The sequence below is a fragment of the Mobula hypostoma genome, chromosome 6 (assembly GCF_963921235.1).
Source record: "Mobula hypostoma chromosome 6, sMobHyp1.1, whole genome shotgun sequence".
In the NCBI taxonomy this organism is placed as follows: domain Eukaryota; kingdom Metazoa; phylum Chordata; class Chondrichthyes; order Myliobatiformes; family Myliobatidae; genus Mobula; species Mobula hypostoma.
In genome coordinates, this window is record NC_086102.1 from 32,278,762 (window position 1) to 32,298,293 (window position 19,532).

Here is a 19,532-nt window from a genome sequence, read left to right on the forward strand (position 1 = left end):
GTGCTGGCCCAGTAGACAGTGTGGAGTGAAGCAGGGACAAGGGTGGACGGAGAGAAGTGGCAACTCACCAAGGAATGCTCAATTGCAATTGGCCACAGAGTGAATAGAGTTCACCCCAAAATGTAAAAAGCTATATGGTGGCAGGGAAAAATGCAAAGGTATCAAAGTTCAGAAGTTCAAAATTCAAAGTAAAATTTATTATCAGACTACACACATGTCTCCACATACAATCCTAAGATTCTTTTTCTGCGGGCATACTTAGCAAATCTATAGAACAGTAACTGTAAACATCAGGAACTGTAAACTAAACAAACAGCAAATGCAGATATACCGTTTGTAAATAAATAGCAATAAGAGTCCTTAAATGAGTGTAGCTATCCCCTTTTGTTCAAGAACCTGATGGTTGAGGGACAGTAAATGTTCTTCAACCTGGTCGTGCAAGTCCTGAGGTACTTGTACCTTCTACATGATAGCAGCAGCAAGAAAAGAGCATGGCATCACAATTGACCTAGAATGAATCTGGCAAACAGGGTGTGGACCTGGCAGGGTGAAGCTAAAGCAGATGTGGAAGGGGGAGAGCAATATCCAGCTCAAGTGAGATTAAAGGGAGATGGTAACGTGGAGTTCGAGTGCACCTGAAAGGGAGATGGTCTAGCGGACCACTTGGTGCGGACCAGGGTAGGGACGGACAGAACAAAGAGGCAACTAGCCAAGGTGTGTTTCAACAGTGTCAGCCACAGGTTGGAGCGGGGAGAGCAGAGTGAAGGAAACTGGGCTGTGAGTTGTGAAGAGGGTGCAGAAGGATTAAGCAGAAACAATGAGGTAAATAGGGCTAGTGTAAAAAGATAAAAGGGTGGCATGGAATAGCAGATTAAAGAGCCTCTTTCTGTGCTGGATGCCACCACGAAAATGACTCAAAAAAATACTAAATCAACCATTCCATAATCTCTCCTGACTCCTCCACGTCCTCCTTGCCGTCAAAATGCCTGTCTACTATCCAGTAGGATAAACCACAATTTCCTCCAGCAAAACTTTGAAATAAATGCTAGAAACATAGGAAATAAGAGTAGGAATATGCCACCATGCCCTTAAAGTCTGCCTAACCATTCATTATGATTATCGATTATTTATGCTCGCTTTCTGTGTTTTTTCACTCACTCGTACTGCAGAGACAGGTCATGGTTGATAACACAGGACAGTTCTTTCCATTTGATACAAAAGTGGCCATCTTACGTTAGCATAAACATGAGACAGAACTGGAAGTTAAAGTGCTTCAAAAGGTTTAGAATCACAGAATGATTATCGCATCAAAGAATGTCATCAGCTTCTCTAGTCTGTACCATCTCAATGTAGAGCCAACCCAGTTATACCCGAAATGTCCTTCCACAGTTTTGAACTTTTTTTTCCTTTGAGTTAATTACCCAGTTTCCTTTTGAACACTACATTTGAGTTTGCCTTCACTATTGCCCTATAGTACATAGTCATTCACTGCATAAAACATTTCACTTCATGTTCAATTCGGTTTTCTTTCCACTCAACCTGATTCCATGTCCACAACTGTTGACCTCTCTGCCAATGCAAATAGTTTTTCTTTATAGAAAGAAACAATAGAAACTACAGCACAGAAACAGGCCTTTTGGCCCTTCTTGGCTGTGCCAAACCATTTTCTGCCTAGCCCCACTGACCTGCACATAGACCATATCCCTCCATACACCTCCCATCCATGTATCTGTCCAATTTATTCTTAAATGTTAAAAAAGAACCCGCATTTACCACCTCGTCTGGCAGCTCATTCCACACTCCCACCACTCTCTGTGTGAAGAAGCCCCCCACTAATGTTCCCTTTAAACTTTTCCCCCTTCACCCTTAACCCATGTCCTCTGGTTTTTTTTCTCCTTTTGCCTCAGTGGAAAAAGCCTGCTTGCATTCACATTATCTCTGTCCTTTATGATTTTGATATATCTATCATGACCTCTCACAATCTCTTCTACTGAAAACAATTCAAGCTTTTCCAGTGTAGTCATGTAACAGAAATTTTATACTTAATGAGTAGTGCCCAGAGCAAAACAACAAGACTGCAAATGCAGCCAAATTGGTGTTAAATAAATAATCACCATGACTTCCTTGATTTTGTATCGCATGCCTCTATTCATAAGCCCAGAAACACTGTTCCAAACTGTTCTGCCATTTTTAATTAATGTTTAGGAATAGGTAAGAAAGCAGTTTTAATTATGGAGGTCTTAGTAACATTGACCCATGAGGGTTGGGTTCACTCGAGTAAAAGCTTTTCAAAGTGCCAGTAAACCTGAAACCTACCCTCTCAAAACAACTTTGCTATGAAAATTGATGAGAACGATTAATAAAGTTTGCAATATATGGGCATACGTGGGTTTAGTTAGACATAAATGATACCAGTGAAAAGGCTGTTTGCATCCTACAGCTGTCATAGAAGGTTGAATGGGGCAAACAGAGGGTGGGGGGGGCAGCTTACAAGGGGTTGTACACAGGATGGATCATTTGTAGAGAAGGAAACAGCTAAATCTGAGTGATCAGCAGGGTGAGTTGTGTTAATGAAGTGAAACAATTATGGAATCAGTGAATAGATGTGCTTTTCCTTACAGAATCTTAATGTTATTTTAAAATAAATATTTTTTTTAAATAATTTATTTAAAATACTTTTTCATGTCTAGAAAGGAAATCTGTTGCAGTAGACACCATGAGGTTCAAATCAGAAAAGTGAAATAATATAATGAATAAGTTTATGTTGAACACTAGATCTTCTGGTAAAATGGCGGTGCAGTTGATCGCAGTGGCTTTTAGTGGGTCAACCAAAGATATAACTGTCCTTCTTAACTGTATTTTTTATGATCACAAGACCCTGCTGAATATTATGAACTTAAAGTGCCACAGGACTACCCTATCAGCAAGTTGCTCATTGGCGGAGAAAGTGAAGGCGTTGGACTTGGTGCAGATCGTGCTACTGCCTACATCAGAGAGGTGTCAGAGAGGAATCAGTGCATGAAGACGGTGTGCGAAGACCGCGAGCGATCGTCTTCGTCACTTTTCTTGTGATCGCAAGACTCTGGCGGACATTGTTAATATGGAATGCTGCAGGTCCAATTCGCTGATTTATTGGCGAGGGAGCTACGTGGCCCCAGTAGTGAGGACTAGGTCTCAAGCTGTGGTATCGCCTGTTTACAGCCGCCCAGGAGAGAGATATCGGAGTCCTTGCGCTCCATCAGAGGCGCAGTGATGTATCATCCAGGCTGGAGGTGATGCTCCCCCCTAGTGTTCACTCATCAGAAAACAAGCTGTATTGTGTTCAACTGCAACTCCTGCAACATCCATGGGACTCAGGGTGTTGGACTATGTTTTTTTTTGCGTGACTGTATTTTCCTGATATCTTATATGTACTTTCTACCTTATATGTGGCTCATTCTGTGTCTGACTGTTGGTATTGTGTTTTGCACCTTGTCCTGGAGTAATGCTGTTTCATTTGGCTGTATCCATGGGTATTCATGCATGGTTGAATGACAATTAAACTTGAACTTGAAGACATTTTATTCTAGAAATCTACTCAATTACATAGGTAAAATGGTTCAATAGCCTTTAGAATGCAGTGACTTAAAACAAAATCAGATAAAAAGTGCATGTTTTTAAAACTCTGGTCTCTCTTACCTTTCATTTTCCCTGCTTTTCCATATTGCTTTCTTGGCTCATCAGATCGAGCTTCCAGTGCTGTAAAAAGCCCTCCGTTACCCCATCTTCCAGAGTCATCTAAAGAAAAGAAAAATTTTTTCATGATTACAAGAATCAGTGACCATTTTATTAGGTACCTGTGTCTTCTGCTGCTGTAGCCCATCCAGTTCAAGGTTCAACACATTGTGCATTCAGAGATGCTCTTCTGCACATCACCGTTGTAACACGTGGTTACTGAGTAACATCACCTGTCAGCTTGAACCATTCTCCTCTGACCTCTCTCATTAACAAAGTGTTTTCACCCACAGAACTGCTGCTCACTAGATGTTTATTGTTTTTTGAACTATTATCTGTAAACTCTAGAGGACGTTGTGTGTGAAATTACCAGGAAATCTGAGATACCAAACCACCCTGTCTGGCACTAGCAATTATTCCACAGTCGAAGTCACTTAAATAGCATTTCTTCCCCATTCTGACGTTTGGTTTGAATAACAACTGAACCTCTTGACCATGTCTGCATGCTTTTATGCATTGAGTTGCTGCCACATAATTGGCTGTTCAGGTATTTGTGTTAATGAGGAGTACAAGTGTCCTAATAAAGTGGCCAAGAGTTTATCTTTCAAATTAACTCAGGTAAATACTTTAATAACAAGTAAGGGCTCTTCCTTTCTGTGCACCTTGAACTTGCACTGAACCTCTGTCTCGAGTTACAGCATACCTGATTTTCAGTTCTGTGATATTTCAGTGAAGCATGACCTACAATAGATTGTTCTCATTCCTGGTATGCAGGGATTGCGAGTTTTGAATTGCTCTTACTTTCTTTGAATGGGTGTAAATAAAACAGAAGCCTCAGCAGCTGTGTCATTCCAGTTTCTTCAGGCAAGTACTGGAATTATGAGCAGCTTCTTTAGAATGAAACTGGTCGGATCTGGAAGAGGAATGAGTTATTTCCACTATCCCGATGAAGGGTCTCGACCAGAAACATCAACTGCCCATTTCCCTCCACAAGCGCTGCCTGACCCACTGAGTTCCCCCAGGTTTTTGTGTGTTCCTCCAGTCCTTCCAGCTGCCAAGATATGCTACAGGCTCCAAAAAGGGAAAAGGAACCCAGTCACCTGAGTAGGTCCTGCAGCATCAATATGCCAGCCTGATTCAAGTATAAGGAAGATACCACATACTTAACCACTGTATCTAGGGCGGCCTAACAGTATTTAACAAAGCAGATAAACATAATCTGTAGTTTTAATATAGAAAACTATTCTTAGACATTTCAAGATGAATTATCAAAGAACTGAGTTAGATTTTAAATCTTAATCTAAGAGATACATTTGTAAGGATGCCTTCAAATAAGGAAATAGAAATAGGGATGTTCGGACTTCAATATGACACCCTAGAGCAGGGGTTTCCAACCTGGGGTCCACGGACCTTTAGCATAATGGTATCAGTCTATGGCATAAACAAGGTTGGGAACCCCTGCCCTAGAGCCCGTGTTTAAGGCACGTCTCCCAGTTAAAAACACACAAGGATGGATACAGAGAGCTGTATGTCTGGAGATGGATGCAGGGTATAGGGACACACCATGCCTTGGGATAATATGAACAAGTAGAAGATAAATCATATAGATCAGTGAGATTTGGAAAGATATGTGAATGAGCTGACATCTCACCATTCTAGACATACGACTTCAGCAATAGAATAAGTTATTTTTCTGCTTACCAACACAGTGCACTATTATGACATCCTCTTCGTCAGCAGCTGAAGAGTGAGTGACATCACCGAGGACATAACAAATAGACTTCTGCTCTGTATCCGCAGAATCTAGATCACCTGGAAGGTCATTTTCATCTTCCTCCGATTCGTCCTCACTTCCACTATCCAATGGTGGAAGACATAGTGATCTATAGCCACAAGAATTCCACCAAGCCATCCTGAGGGAAAGTTTATTGAATATATGACAGTTAATTAATGAAGAATAACTGATTCTTCCAAAAACAAACTCAAAATAATCTCTTTTTTTTAAATCTCCTATTATTATAAAGTGAAGCCCTAACCTGCTCAACCCATCCTCAATCATTGCTTATCCAACTAATCCAGCGAACATTTTCTCCACTATCTTCAATGCGAGCGTACCCTTACATAAGAGTTACATTACTGAGACATTGCAGAGAGATCAAAGGAAACAATCTTATACTTCACTAAGAAATCAATACTTGCTGGAGTGTAAGAAAAACTATTACCAATAAAAGAGGTGCTGAGGATGCTAAAGCTATTTCATTCTCTGCCCAGCTTCTGGCACCTATTCTTGATGCCTTTTAGTTTCTGAATAGAATCATTAAGTAGCACTACAGAAGAATCCCAGTGGCTCACTGAGCTAGAGCAGTTCTGCAAAAGGAATCAAGGAGGCCCCACTTTTTTCTTCACTCTAGAATCTTCAATGTATTGAATTAATTTTAGAAAGCCACCACTTAACACAAGAACAGAATAAAAATGGACCAGGTGCAGGCCTACCTTTCCACTCAGTATGATCACAGCTGATTCATGCAGGCCTCAACTCCACTTCTGCACCATTTCTTCATACCCCCCATTCCTCGAATATTTATATTTATAAATTATAAATATTTATAAATCGAATATTTATCTACTTCAACCTTAAATAGCTAAAATGATGCAACTTCCACCACCTGCCACAGCAGAGTGTTCCAGAGACACAACACCATCTGTGAGAAGAAATTTCTATGTATCTCCGCTTTAAATGACTGGTCCTTTAACATGTTGTAACACCCCATTGTTTGAGACTCTTCCACTCGTGAAAAACATCTAATCTCAACATCTAATCTGCAAAGCTCTAGAAAGATCATATATGTTTGAATAAGATCTTCTCTTATTTTCCTTAACTGCCAGGAATACAGGCACAAACTATTTAGTCTCCCGTGTTAGGACAATCATCTCATCCAATAAGAGCTGTGCATTCAATTCTCCTCCAAGCTGCACTCATCAATAATTTCTAATTTCTATTACTTATCAGTAGTGGGAACAATTTTTGTTCAGTAGTTTTGAAAACACTTGGCAGGTCCAGTTGTGGCAATGAACGAGTAGTATTTTAATATATCGAGATACAGCATGGTAACAGGCCTATCCAGCCCAACAAGCCCATGCTGCCCAATTACACGCATACGATCAATTAACCTATTAATCCACACATGTTTGGAAGGTGAGAAGAAACTGGAGCATCTGGAGGAAACGCATGCAGTTACAGAGGGAACTTACAAACTCCTTACAGTCAACGGCAGAATTAAACACAGGTCTCTGGCACTGTAATAATGCTATGCTAACCAGTATGCTAACATGCCACTCCAAACCCACATAGCCAAATTAGTGTTAAACAACATTGAAACCAGCTTAACTACAATGCTTTCCATTGAATCAAAGATTTTGATTAATAAGCCCTTGAGACAACACAGAAATTTGTGTATCTAGCTATCGAATTTGGATGTACAAAATATGGTATTGGTGAAGGCATGTCACCACACTGTATACTTCCCCAAAATCGAGCGTAAAAGTAACATGAGACAGCCTTTACTTTTTCTTTAGCTCCTCCTCTTCCCGTTTCTGTTTCTTCTCTTCCAGCAGTTTTGCACGCTTAGCTGCTGCTTCTTGATGTTTCTGACATCTCTGTTGAAGCTCTTCAGGAGACAATATTCGTTTCTTTCTGGTGGTTATACTTAATGCAGCATCTGGAAGAAGCTATATAGACAAAAATCAAAATAAGACAGCTATTCTTTACTGATATGGAAAAATACTCAGAAATTAACTGTCTTACATTGGACTTTGTGCGAAGTGATCTTCCTCCTTTACTAGATTCTTCCAGCACCATTTTGTGAAGTTCTAGGAGTTGTTCAAAAGTTTTCTGGTCTGCTGAACTAGGTTCCTTAGAGTAATCTCTCCCCTCGTACTGGTACATATGTGCTAAAACAAAAAATGACCTTGGTAATAAGTGAGATTAAAAATTTTGCTGCATTCATATAAATCAAAAAAAAACAAAACCACCCACTCACCTTAGATTTTTTTACCATTTCATCCTTAACTTTACATCAACAAATTGAAAAGATTTTTTAAAGATATTTTGGTTACAATATTAATAGCTACTTGTAGATCGTGGTTTGGTAAATAAACCATTCTGGATGTGTTAATCGTGCTTTTGGGATTAAAAAAAAGAACTTCAAATATGTTCACTTTTCTGGTAAAACTGTTTAAGCTGTACTTAAGACCTGTGCTGATCAACTGTCTGGAATATTCACCAATATTTTTAACCTTTCACTTTGGCAAACTGAGATATCCACCTGCTTCACACAGGCTTCAATTACACCGGTGCCTGAGAAGAACATGGTAACGTGTACTGAGAATGAAGACCAATTTATACTTCTGCATCGAATCTACGCCACAGGTACGGCGTAGCCGCATACCCTACGCCATAGCCTGACGCACACCTCTCCAAAAATGTAACTATGTGTCGCGGCGACGCAGACCACAACAACAGTGATTGGTCCGCTTAGTAGCATCGCACTTCCTCCTACGCATTTCCGGTTGCTTCTTCTTCTCCGCCATTTTCAAATTGAGAGAGAAGAGAGAAGAAGAATGTGAGTTAACGTGAGTTGGAAAATGGACCAAATCGAGGAGAGATTAATTGAGGAAGTCCAAAGATACGTACATTTGTACGACTCTTCATCGCCAGACTATAAAGACTGCCAAATGGCATCAATTCGTGGAAAGAAATTTCCACAAACATCAGTTTCAATAAAAGTAACTCTTGTTCAACATTTATTAGCTCCAACTCCAACATGATGCGCTCAGTTTCAGTCGCCATTGTTTGAAGTACACAAAGAAACTCAACACAGTGGCATAGAAACCCCACTGCCAACTAGCATTTTGGCGGTGAATTGCAGACACACCAACACACAAGTATAAATGCTCACAACAGCGTAGGCCACTTGCGTAGGCTGCAGCGTAGAGCCTACGTAGAAGTATAACTCAGCCTTGAGCCCTCAAGCCATGGTGTTGCCTGTTTACAACTGCCCCTGAGAGCCGGAGGCCTTGGAGTCATGCACTCCACCTCAGTAGCGAAGGCAGTGTGGCACAGCCTCTATGCTGGAGTTGATGCTACCCCCCAAAGTTTGCTTGACAGAAGACAAGCCATATTGCATTTGACTGCAGACTGCTGCAACATTCAAGGACTCAGGGACTTGGACTATATATTTTTTGTGTGACTGTATTTTATTGCTATCTTTTATGTTCTTGCTATCTTATATATGCTATATGTGTCCTCTGCTGTACAGTATATGGATGTTGGTGCTGTGTTTTGCACCTTGGCTCTGGAGTAAAGCTGTTTTGTATTCAAGAATATCCAAATCTGATTGAATGACAATTAAACGAACTTGAACTTGAACTTGACTCTGTGTATGAAATCGCAAGCACATACTTGTAGTCTCCAGTTCTTCATTTGCTTCCATTTTGTTACTCGCTTGCTCCTGTGTGACCCACATTCCTTTTCTGGTTTCTCCAAGAATATTTTCCAGACTAACATCTTCAATAGTACTCTCTTCAGAAGACAACAGCTTATCCAACCCAAATTTCAGGATTTCACTTAGCTACGGAAAAGAAAAAGAAAAGAAATTTGATTTTGAACCTTGATGAATCATTGTGCCAAACCATGCTACTATAATGTTTTGCAGAAAATAAAACAAATTAAATATTTATCTTTGAATTTTGAATGTTATTTTCATTTATACAATTAAGAAAGAAATCATAGCATTAATGGAACTGATGAAAGTTTCTGAGGATGTGCCTGCTTAAATCAAAATTACAATACTTGCAAATTTCTTATTCATTGAGCAAGCTGAGGATTAAAGTGGAAAGTCCGGGGGATTATTTTAGCTTATCCTTGTGTAAAGAGTCTATAATTCCACCTTTTATAGTTTCCAAGCTGCTTTGTTAAGCAATACCTGCCCATCTATTTTGCTAAAAAGACTTCCAATTTTGTATTTCTCCTTGTGAAAAGAGTCCTTCAAAAACACTAATTTTACCATAACTTTACATCTGTGTCCCAGATAGTAATGTCACCTTTACCTTGCGATGCTCCTGACTTACTTTATCTATTGGATCACCTCCAAACTGTTCATTTTCAACAAATCTTCATCATTCCCTTTTAACAGTGTTTTGACATGGGATATCAGTTGGCCAGTTTACTGTACATGGTATAGTTGCGATAAGCTGGTTTTTCAGGCTGTTCAACACCATTGACATTGATGGCTCTCAACACTACATATTTACTAAGGTTTGGACTGGTCAGAATTTATCTCTAATTGCATGAAGTTAGTGCCACATAACACAACATCCTCAGTTTGGAGACATGTCTGAAAGGATGGCACTTGGCTACTCCTCCCAATATTGTCCTAGATAGGCAGAATAGAATTCTTTTTACCAGCTGCAAGCCCAGCTTTACAGGTTTGTCTGCCAAGACTCCAACAACCATATCCAATAAGGTGCCACAGAGCCTTGGATTATTCCCCAAGCAGGATGGTCTGTGCTTGTGTTGCCCTCAGCGCTTCCTCCTGGTGCTGTTGGACAAGGAACAGTGCTGTTGGACAAGGAACAGTGCTGTCTGATCAGCTGTGGAGAGCGGTAATTGAGGAGTCTGGGCCATGGGTTCAAAGGCATTAATTCTGTGTCAAGAAAGCACTTTAACTAAAGCCCGGTTAAACATTTTCAGGTGTGGCACAATTATCTAACTGCTGATGTTAGGAATTTACACATTGACTAACACGGTTTCTTTTATCAATATCATTGCCTAGCTTGGGTGATCCCCCCCACCTAATTGTTGCACCTTGTGGTAATTCAGTACAACAGTTAGGCTAATGAGCCTTTGCAGACGGATTTTATAGTGAACAATATTAGTGCATGTCTGGAAGCATATCTGTACAGACAGGTTTCCTATACCAAGGACCTTAGTGAATCACACTTCACTGTTCCTGGTCACTTTACCAAAACTAGATATTATTTCTTATTTAACAGCTGAATTTAAATTTATAGTTCCATGGTGGAATATAATCCTGTGATCAATAATCAGGCTTGTTATTACTGTTACGTAAACAATATTCTCCTATACTCCCCATCATTTATGAGATATCACATTGTTAATGTTCAAGCTTACTTTTATTTGCTTAATTATACAGAGATGTTTACAGTAGAATGTGTACACAGTGCTAAGATAAATGGCTATGGCCAGTACCAATTGCACATAGGATAGTAGGGAAAATATTAATACTGGCAAAACTGTAAGCAGTTTGCTACATGGTGTGGATAAAGTGCTAGATCATTTAAGATTGAACATAGGTTGAAACTGTTTTCAAGCCCAGACTGCACACCCCCGACCAACAATCCTGCAGAAATGAGAACAGAACTAGGTTTTTGACATGTTTAACATGGCAAAATCATCATGTATGGAGTACAAGATTTTTGATTCTAAATGATAGTTATGGAGGTACCAATCCAAGATAGCAACAGAAGGTCACATTACAACAGCAGACCTATGACTTCTTTGCCTATTTGGACCATAATGGTTAGTAATTGCTCACCTGCATATCAGAAATCCCAGATGATTCTCCCTGTTCCTTCATTGAGAATTGACCACCTTCAATCAAAGTATTTGTCAACTTCAATTTTGACATAGCCCGGCTGTATATCAACTGTTCAACTGTGTCTCTTCCGATCAGGCGAATAATTTTAACTGGTCTTTGTACAAAAGATAATTTTAGAGGAGAAAAAGGTTCCATTCATCTTGACAAATTGTACCAACTTGTCAAGACATCATGTTCTAAGCTTAACCATACCAATTTTTGTATAAGCAAATATACAAAAATATTTTGACTACACTGTTCGTGCAGTCTAACATGGACAAATTACTTTTCAGCTTCAACTCTTTACATAATGAGATTTTTACTTACATTGCCGTGATATTGTTGCTTTACATAAACATGCAAACAGACCAAAAAAAAATGGATTTAGTAATAATGCCTTCCATTTGGAAACATCTGGTATAATTGCTTTTTGGTTTGGAGCTAAATTAGTAAGTGATGGGGGAAACTTCCATTCAATAGAAAAATAGAGAATGAATCCATGTCGCTTTGACGTGGTGCTTGGAGATGAACCCAACATCACAAAGCAATTAATGGAAGCAGGATATTTCCCTAGTGGAATACGCTCAGATCAATTTATTTGTAAAAGAAATCTATGATGTTCTGCTGCAACCGTGCACCTCTAATTGAATAAATGGAATTGATTTAATATCATTGACATATGATGTGAAATTTGTTGCTGTGAGGCAGCAGTACGGTACGGCACAAAGTCTATAAATTACAAATATAAGTAAACAGTACAAAACAAAAGTAGTAATGAGGATTCTTGGAACATTCAGAAATCTAAAGGCAGAGGGGAGGAAGCTGTTCCAAAATCATTTAATGTGGGTCTTTAGGCTCCTCTACCCCCTCCCTGATGGTAGTAATGAGCAGAGGGCATGTCCCAGATAGTGAGGGTCCTTAATGATAGGTACAGGCCTCTTGAGGCACCACCTCCTGAAGATGTCCTCGATGGTGGAGAGGGTTGTGCCAGTGAGTCTAGAGTCCTCCGCAGCCTCTTGCGATCCTTCGTATTGGAGCCTCCATACTGGTCTGTGATGCAACCAGTCAGAATGCTCTCCACTATACATCTGTAGAAACTTACAGGTCTTCGGCAACATACCTAACCTCCTCATGAAGTACAGGCACCATCAAGCCTTCTTTATGATTGCATCAACATGTTGGGCCCGGGATGAACCCTCTTAGGATGTCAACACCCAGGAACTTGAAGCTGCTTACCCTTCCCACCGCTGGTCCCTCAGTGAGGACAGGTGTCTGTTCCCCCAACTTCCCCGTCCTGACGTCCACAATCAATTCCTCTGTCTTGCTGATGTTGAGTGCAAGGTGGTCGTTGTTACACCACTGAAACAGCCAATCTGTCTCTCTTTTGTAAGCCTCCACATTGCCATCTGAGATCCTACCAACAGCAATAGTGTCATCAGCAAATTTATAGACGCCATTTGAACTGTGCTAAGCCACACAGTCATGAGTGTATAGAGAGTGGAGCAGTAGGCATCACGAGTTTGTCAGGTGCGCCTATGTGATAGTCAGAGGGTTACCAATCTGCAATGACTGTGATTTCTCAGTAAGCAAGGATCCAATTGCAGACAAAGGTGCAGAGGCCCAGGGGCTGTAACCTGGTGATTAATACTGAGGGAATGATGGTGTTGAGTGCAGAGCTATAAATGAAAACCTGTATCTTGCCACACATCTTGCAGTCATCTAGATGTTCCAAAGCAGACTACAAGAGCCAGGGAGACTGCATCTACTGTTGCAGCAGGAGGCAAAATGCAGTGACCAGGTCATTACCCAAGCAAGAGTTTGTTCTAGGCACATCCAACCTCTCAAAGCACTTCATTACAATAAATGTGAGTGCAACAAGGTGATAGTTATTGTGGCAGCTCACCCTGCTCTTCTTGGGCACTGACTGACACTCTTTTGATGCAAGTACGATTCTCAGACTGCAACAGTGAGAGGTTAAAGATGTCCTGAAATACTCCAGCCAGTTAGTCAGCAGAAGTTTTCAGTACTCGGTCAGGTATACCAACTGAGCCTGATACAACTTTTTAAAAGATGTTCGGACATTGGCCTCTGAGTCGAAGATCACAGGGTCACCAGCTGCGTACAGGCGTAGTGTTATTCTCCCTTTCAAAGCGTGCATAAAAGGCACCGAGTCCGGTCGGGAGTGAAGCATCACTGCCAATTATGCGGTTAGATTTTGCCTCATAGGAAGTAATCACATGCAAACCCTGCCATAGCTGTCATGCATTCAGTGTTATCTCTGTCTTCATTTGGAATTGTCTTTTTGCTCTCATCTGGACTTCTTGTAGAATTCTGGATCGCCAGTCTTGAACGCCACGGATCTAGCCTTCAAGGGGCAGCTAATATTCTGGCTTTCATCCAAGGGTTCCAGTTTGGGAATAGTTGGCTCTGTTCTTAAAGGCACACACTCATTCACACAGGTCTTGATGAAGTCAATGATGGCTGTGGTGCATTCATTCAGATCCAAAGATGAATCCCTGAATATGGTCCAGTCTACTGATTCAAAACTGTCCAATAAACAGTCTTCCACATCCCTTGACCATAACTTTGCGATCTTCACCACTGGTGTTATGGTCCTCAGTCTCTTTCTGTATACCAAGTGTAGAAGTACAGCCGGGTGATCAGACTTGCCAAAGTGCAGGTGGTAGGATGGCACAGTAATTGTTCCTGATTGTGGTGTAGCAGTGATTGAGTGCGTTGGGTCCTCTGGTTCTACAGATCAATTCTACACAAAAATATCCTGGATTTGATTTCTCTAACTACATAGACACTGTACACAAAAGCAAAACTGTATATGTTTTTAAAGAAAGAGTTCTTTAAATGTACCAATATTTTTTTCTAATTAATCAAGTTTTCTTCATTGACCAAGGAGATTATATGTTTGCAATAATAGCATATATCAGAAATGGTGGAAAACATGTATCTGATTTCAGCAGCCCACAATCAGAGATAAAGGGAGAAGAGAAATGTTATTTGTGGTCCTGCCTTGGAAATGTAATTTTTCAACCAAGAGTTGTAAAATTAGTCAGTTCCATCCATGGGTACTAGCCTCCGTAGAATCCAAGAATTCTTCAAGGAGCAGTTCCTCAAAAAGGCAGCATCCATCATTAAGGACCCCCACCACACAGGACATGCCCTCTTCTCACCATTACCAACAGAAAGGAGGTACAGAAGCTTGAAGGCACACACTCAGTGACTCAGGAACAAATTCTTCCCCTCTGCAATCTGATTTCTGAATGGACATTGAAACCATGAACACTACATCATTATTTTTTTAAATTTCTGTTTTTGCACTACTTATTTAACTATTTGATTATACACAAATACACACTATAATTCATTTTTTTCTATACAGTATTATCATGTATTGCCTTGTACTGCTGTCACATGACACATGCCGGTGATATTAAACTTGATTCTGATTGCAGTTCATTGATACTCTGTATCGCTGTATGCATTAATTTAAGACATGGATGGGCCAGTTCAAAGTTCTGTGACCCCTTTCTCTCTTGGACAAGGCTGCACATAATCCTGATCTGAATATTTTGCTTTTGTTTGCAAGAACTATGTATTTGGAGAAATCAAATCAAGGATATTTTTGTATAGAATTGGTAGGTAGGACCAGAGGACCCAACAAACTCAATCACTTCACAGTTCTGTCCACCTAAAACTGATCAAGCCAAAGTTGCAGAATCAGTAAAGAGGGCATTGATTTACAAGTTCAAGAGTACACTTCTGGCAACATTATGTGATGATGTTGACTTCCATCCTAAAAGTATTCATATTAAGAGCACTTCAATATAACACTGGATAGCAATTTTTTTCATAAGTGTTGCTTCCTCAGAATTATTTTGTGGTTATGATAGATCACTTGAAGCTGACTATAAATAAAATTCCAGACTACTTGTATCACACAGAAATTTGGAGAAACAAGAAATGGACGTTTATTGAATATTGCATAAAAGTGCTGATGCTTTGCAATAGCTCAACGAAGTTAAAGGTGTTTTGTTTATGATGTTCACTTGTACTCAGTGTCTGACTTAAGTATCCAACAAGAAGCAGTCAGCATTGATAGATTCCAATTGCCCTGATACCATTTCACTATTCTGCAATATCCTGATGAAACCTTTCACCATGCTCATCACTGACAGCACCAAGATTTGCAGGGAAGAAGACTAAATGGGAATGCATAAAATTATCCTTTAGTGACATGTTGCACCACCTGGTTTTATATGCTTGAAAAATGTAATCAACCAGCTGCACGTAGTTTGATGCTCTGTAGTTGCCAAGAAAATTCTTAACAACATTCTTGAATGCTTCCATGCGATTTTCTCCGGTCCCACTAGAAGTTCTTCGAATTGCCTGTCATTGTTGATGTCAGGGTAAGTTTTTTACTTAGTGGTGAGTGCATGGAATGGACTGCCGGCAATGGTAGTGGAGGTGGATACGATAGGGTCTTTTAAGAGACTTTTGGATAGGTACATGGAGCTTAGAAAAATAGAGGGCTATGGGTAAGTCTAGTAATTTCTAAGGTAGGGACATGTTCAGCGCAACTTTGTGAGCCAAAGGGCCTGTATTGTACTGTAGGTTTTCTATGTTTCTATGTTTTCCATTTTTGATTTGTGGACCAACAAAAATGCCTTCTTAATCTTGCCATCAGTTATTCTGGGAAACATCTGTCACAAATATCGAAATCCTTCACGGAAACTTTTGTGTCTGGTGACAACAGATTGCATCATTGCAGTCTTGAACTCAGTAATTCTGCTTGTGTCTTTGACAAATTTGTCTCTGACCAGGTTATTTAGCTCACATTGAGTTATCAGATGAGGCTCAATCGACATAAAGGGTTCGAAAATCAGTATCAGTATCAGTGTTATTTTCCATTCCTGGCTCGTGCATCATGGCATCTTTGTCTGTTTCCTCTAGACTCCATGTCTCTGGTGGGTTCAGTACCAGAAGACTATCATCATGGTAGCATAGGTCTCACGGCTGAAGATAGATTGGGGTATTCAATGGACTTCTTGTTTTTAGTAGAGAAACCAGACACACTGGTCAGACAGACGAGAATGATCCTTATGTTCTCGCCATATCATTAGCACAGTGAAGTGTGTTGACATCCGAGTACCTCTGTACTAAGCTCTAAGATCAACGACGCATGTTATGCAACAAATGTGAAGAGCCCAGATTTTGTTTTTGTTGCCATTTCTACATGAAAAGTAGAGCTCATAGGCTTCTTTTAATAAGGGGATCATACCAGAATGAATGTGACAAGTTACTGTTCACAGATCTACATCTATTACAAACTGGTGAAACTCCTGGGGAGAAACTGTGCAACTTTTCTTTGGAATAATGGAGTCTATGTGTTGTTTTAAACTGTATAAGTCTGCATCTGACGTTGGCCAAACAATCATGTATACTCTTTATACACTCGTCCCAGACCTCCTCTGTCAGTTCTATACCCAATTCATCCACCCATGCCTGTTTAAAACCTGCAGTATTCACCTGAGCTCCATTATGTAGGATCTGATAAAAAATAGGATATCACACTACGAGTAATAGGATCAAATTTATTTATTGCCTCCAGGGACTCATGTTTGTTTAAAACCTCAAAGTTAGGTATATATTTCCTAAAATAATCTTGAATTTGTAAATATCTAAAAAAACTAGATGCAGGGATATTGTAAACTGCTTGTAACTGCGCAAATGAGGCAAAGTTTCCATTAATATATAGGTCAACTACACTACAGATGCCTCTCTGTTTCCAGGTAGAAAAAACAGTATCATTCAGGCCAGGCAAAAAGGAATGATTGTCACAAATCGGAGTGTCAGTATAAGTTTTTGGGGTCTTAATGTGTAGTTGAATCAGCTTCCAAATTCTTATAGTGCTACCAACCACGAAGCTGTTACTAAAATGTGACTTATTAACTGCAGTGGGGCTATTAAGGAGAGTTGGTAAGGAAGTCTTCTTATAAAGCATTCGCTCTGAGAGTAACCATGCTGAGCACAAGTCTGAGGTAGAGGGTGGGTCTTTTTTCCACCATGCAATGAATGGATGGTGGAAAAAACAGTATTTTTCACTGTTTCTCTGAGGCTTTTGGGAAGCGGTGGGAACCAGACCCGCTCATAGCCGTCCTTGGAGCAAAAAGCTCCCTATCTTCAGCCAATATGTATGAAAAAATGGCTGTATTGTTTGGAATGGCGATTGCTAAGAAGTTAATCCTGCAAATGTGGAAAATGGACTCTGTGTCTACGTACGATCTGTGGCTGAGAGAACTGGCAAATACTTTATATTTGGAGAGACTGAGACTATGTAATGAGGACAGAGAAGACATCTTTGAAAGGATATGGGGCCCTGTATTGGACTTTCTTATGGGGTGAGGACTGAGGTTTTTTGGTGCGGTGCACCTCTGCTGTGTATGTTGTTTTTTGCCTTTATATTTTTCTCCCTTTTGCTACTTAATATTTAATTTGATTTTGTTATGGTTGTGGTTTTTGTGGATGTGCTGGGTTTTTTTTGTTTTTTTGTTTGTTTATTTGTAATAAATAAAAAAAAATTTTTTAAAATAAGGGGATCATGCACAGTCTTTGAGACTCAAGCATATACTCGCTACCAATATAACAGAAAGTATTGTGGCTGCAGCAGCACTGGCAAGATACTTTACTATCACAAATACTCCTGAAGGTACAATTACGAGTACACATGATATTCCATGCACATAGAGCATGTGCATCAACGTGATTGCAAACCGATATACATGTAAACACAATGCACAGAACGGTGTGTGTGTGATGCTTTTCCAGCCTTTCTAAAACCCGTCTTGCTATGCAGAATCCGCCCCGCCGAACCACGCCCAGGCATGCCTGGACGAGATAGAAAACTGTTCAGTTTACATTGGTGGGCAATATTTTAATTGACTTGAATTATGAATTGAAATAACAAATATAGGTTACTTTTACAAAAATGGTGCAAGTTAGGGAAATTTCATGGTGATTTTCATGATCAGCAGCCCAAAATCCATAAGATACACCCAAAAGTATTCAGGAAGTAAAATCTTTGTAATTAATATATTTTGGCAACACCAACATTTGAAAAAGTCAGATGTTTAAAATACCTATTCACTGCAGGGGTGGAGTTGAAGAAAGGGGACAGCCATTCATGACCTCCAGTCCTGCCTCCTCATTGAATAGACCTTTTTTATTTTGCAATCCTCAGCCACCCAAACCAACCAAACCAGCTTTCAGTCTCAATCCAGTTACTCATTGGATTGAATTCTGTTCCAAATTCTTCCTGTCAACTTATTGCAAGGAATGTTTATAGAATAATTTTCAACAATAATAATCTGCAGGACTAAACAAGCTAGCACCTGGTAAAAGGAAATGCCATCCATGATACGCAGCATTAACTCTCAATAGCATGGCTTTAAAGAACAAATTTCAATAACTATACTTTTGGAGAGTAATTTGCATATTCATGTAAATTTTAGAAGCTTGCAAAAGATACAGCATCTGAAGCCAGACCTTTTCAACCAACCTCAAGGTAAGTAATGTATGGGTTCAAATATAAGCAAATCATTCTAATGAATATTAATCCCATCACCTTTTCTGGCCAATCCTGTGGGCCCTTGCAGATGCCTGGAGGTCATTTTGAGGATTGAAATCACTGTCTACAAATATGACAGTGTCAGCAGCAGTCAGGTTCATTCCTACTCCACCTGTTTTAAAAAGAAAATCATAACATTTGAGCATTAGGTTGGCTATTACGTCAAAAACGTTGTATTAATTTTGATGCTAGTTTTTATTTAATGGTCTTTTCCTGTGTGTCATCTATATCCCTCCATTTCCTTCATATTTCCATCTAAGAGCCCCTTCGACGTCACCAAACTGCCTGTTTTCACTAATACCTATTCTAGGCACCTGCAACCCATCTGCATTTTAAATCCAAATCTTTGATAGATATCACAAACAACAGAAGTCCCAGCACTGATCCTTTTGGAATACCACTGGTCACAGACCTCCAGCCAGGATAACAGCCTTGCAACCCTGCTCTCTGTCTTCTCTGGGCGAGCTAGTCCTGAATCCAGACTTACAATTCGCCATGGATGCAATAGATCCTTATCTTCT

General features: G+C 39.9%; 1 protein-coding gene across 1 annotated transcript in view; it reads right to left on the reverse strand.

Moving 5' to 3' along the window:
• The window catches only part of chd1l (chromodomain helicase DNA binding protein 1-like), a 100,208-nt gene that overhangs the window by 36,166 nt on the left and 44,510 nt on the right, over positions 1–19,532 (reverse strand). Inside the window, exons 13-19 of the mRNA XM_063050503.1 lie at positions 19,009–19,123; positions 11,331–11,487; positions 9,176–9,344; positions 7,520–7,665; positions 7,280–7,443; positions 5,416–5,627; positions 3,679–3,777 (exon numbers count right to left, since the gene is read on the reverse strand). Of these exons, the coding sequence (XP_062906573.1) occupies positions 3,679–3,777; positions 5,416–5,627; positions 7,280–7,443; positions 7,520–7,665; positions 9,176–9,344; positions 11,331–11,487; positions 19,009–19,123 (1,062 nt within the window). The remainder of the gene's footprint in view (positions 1–3,678; positions 3,778–5,415; positions 5,628–7,279; positions 7,444–7,519; positions 7,666–9,175; positions 9,345–11,330; positions 11,488–19,008; positions 19,124–19,532) is intronic.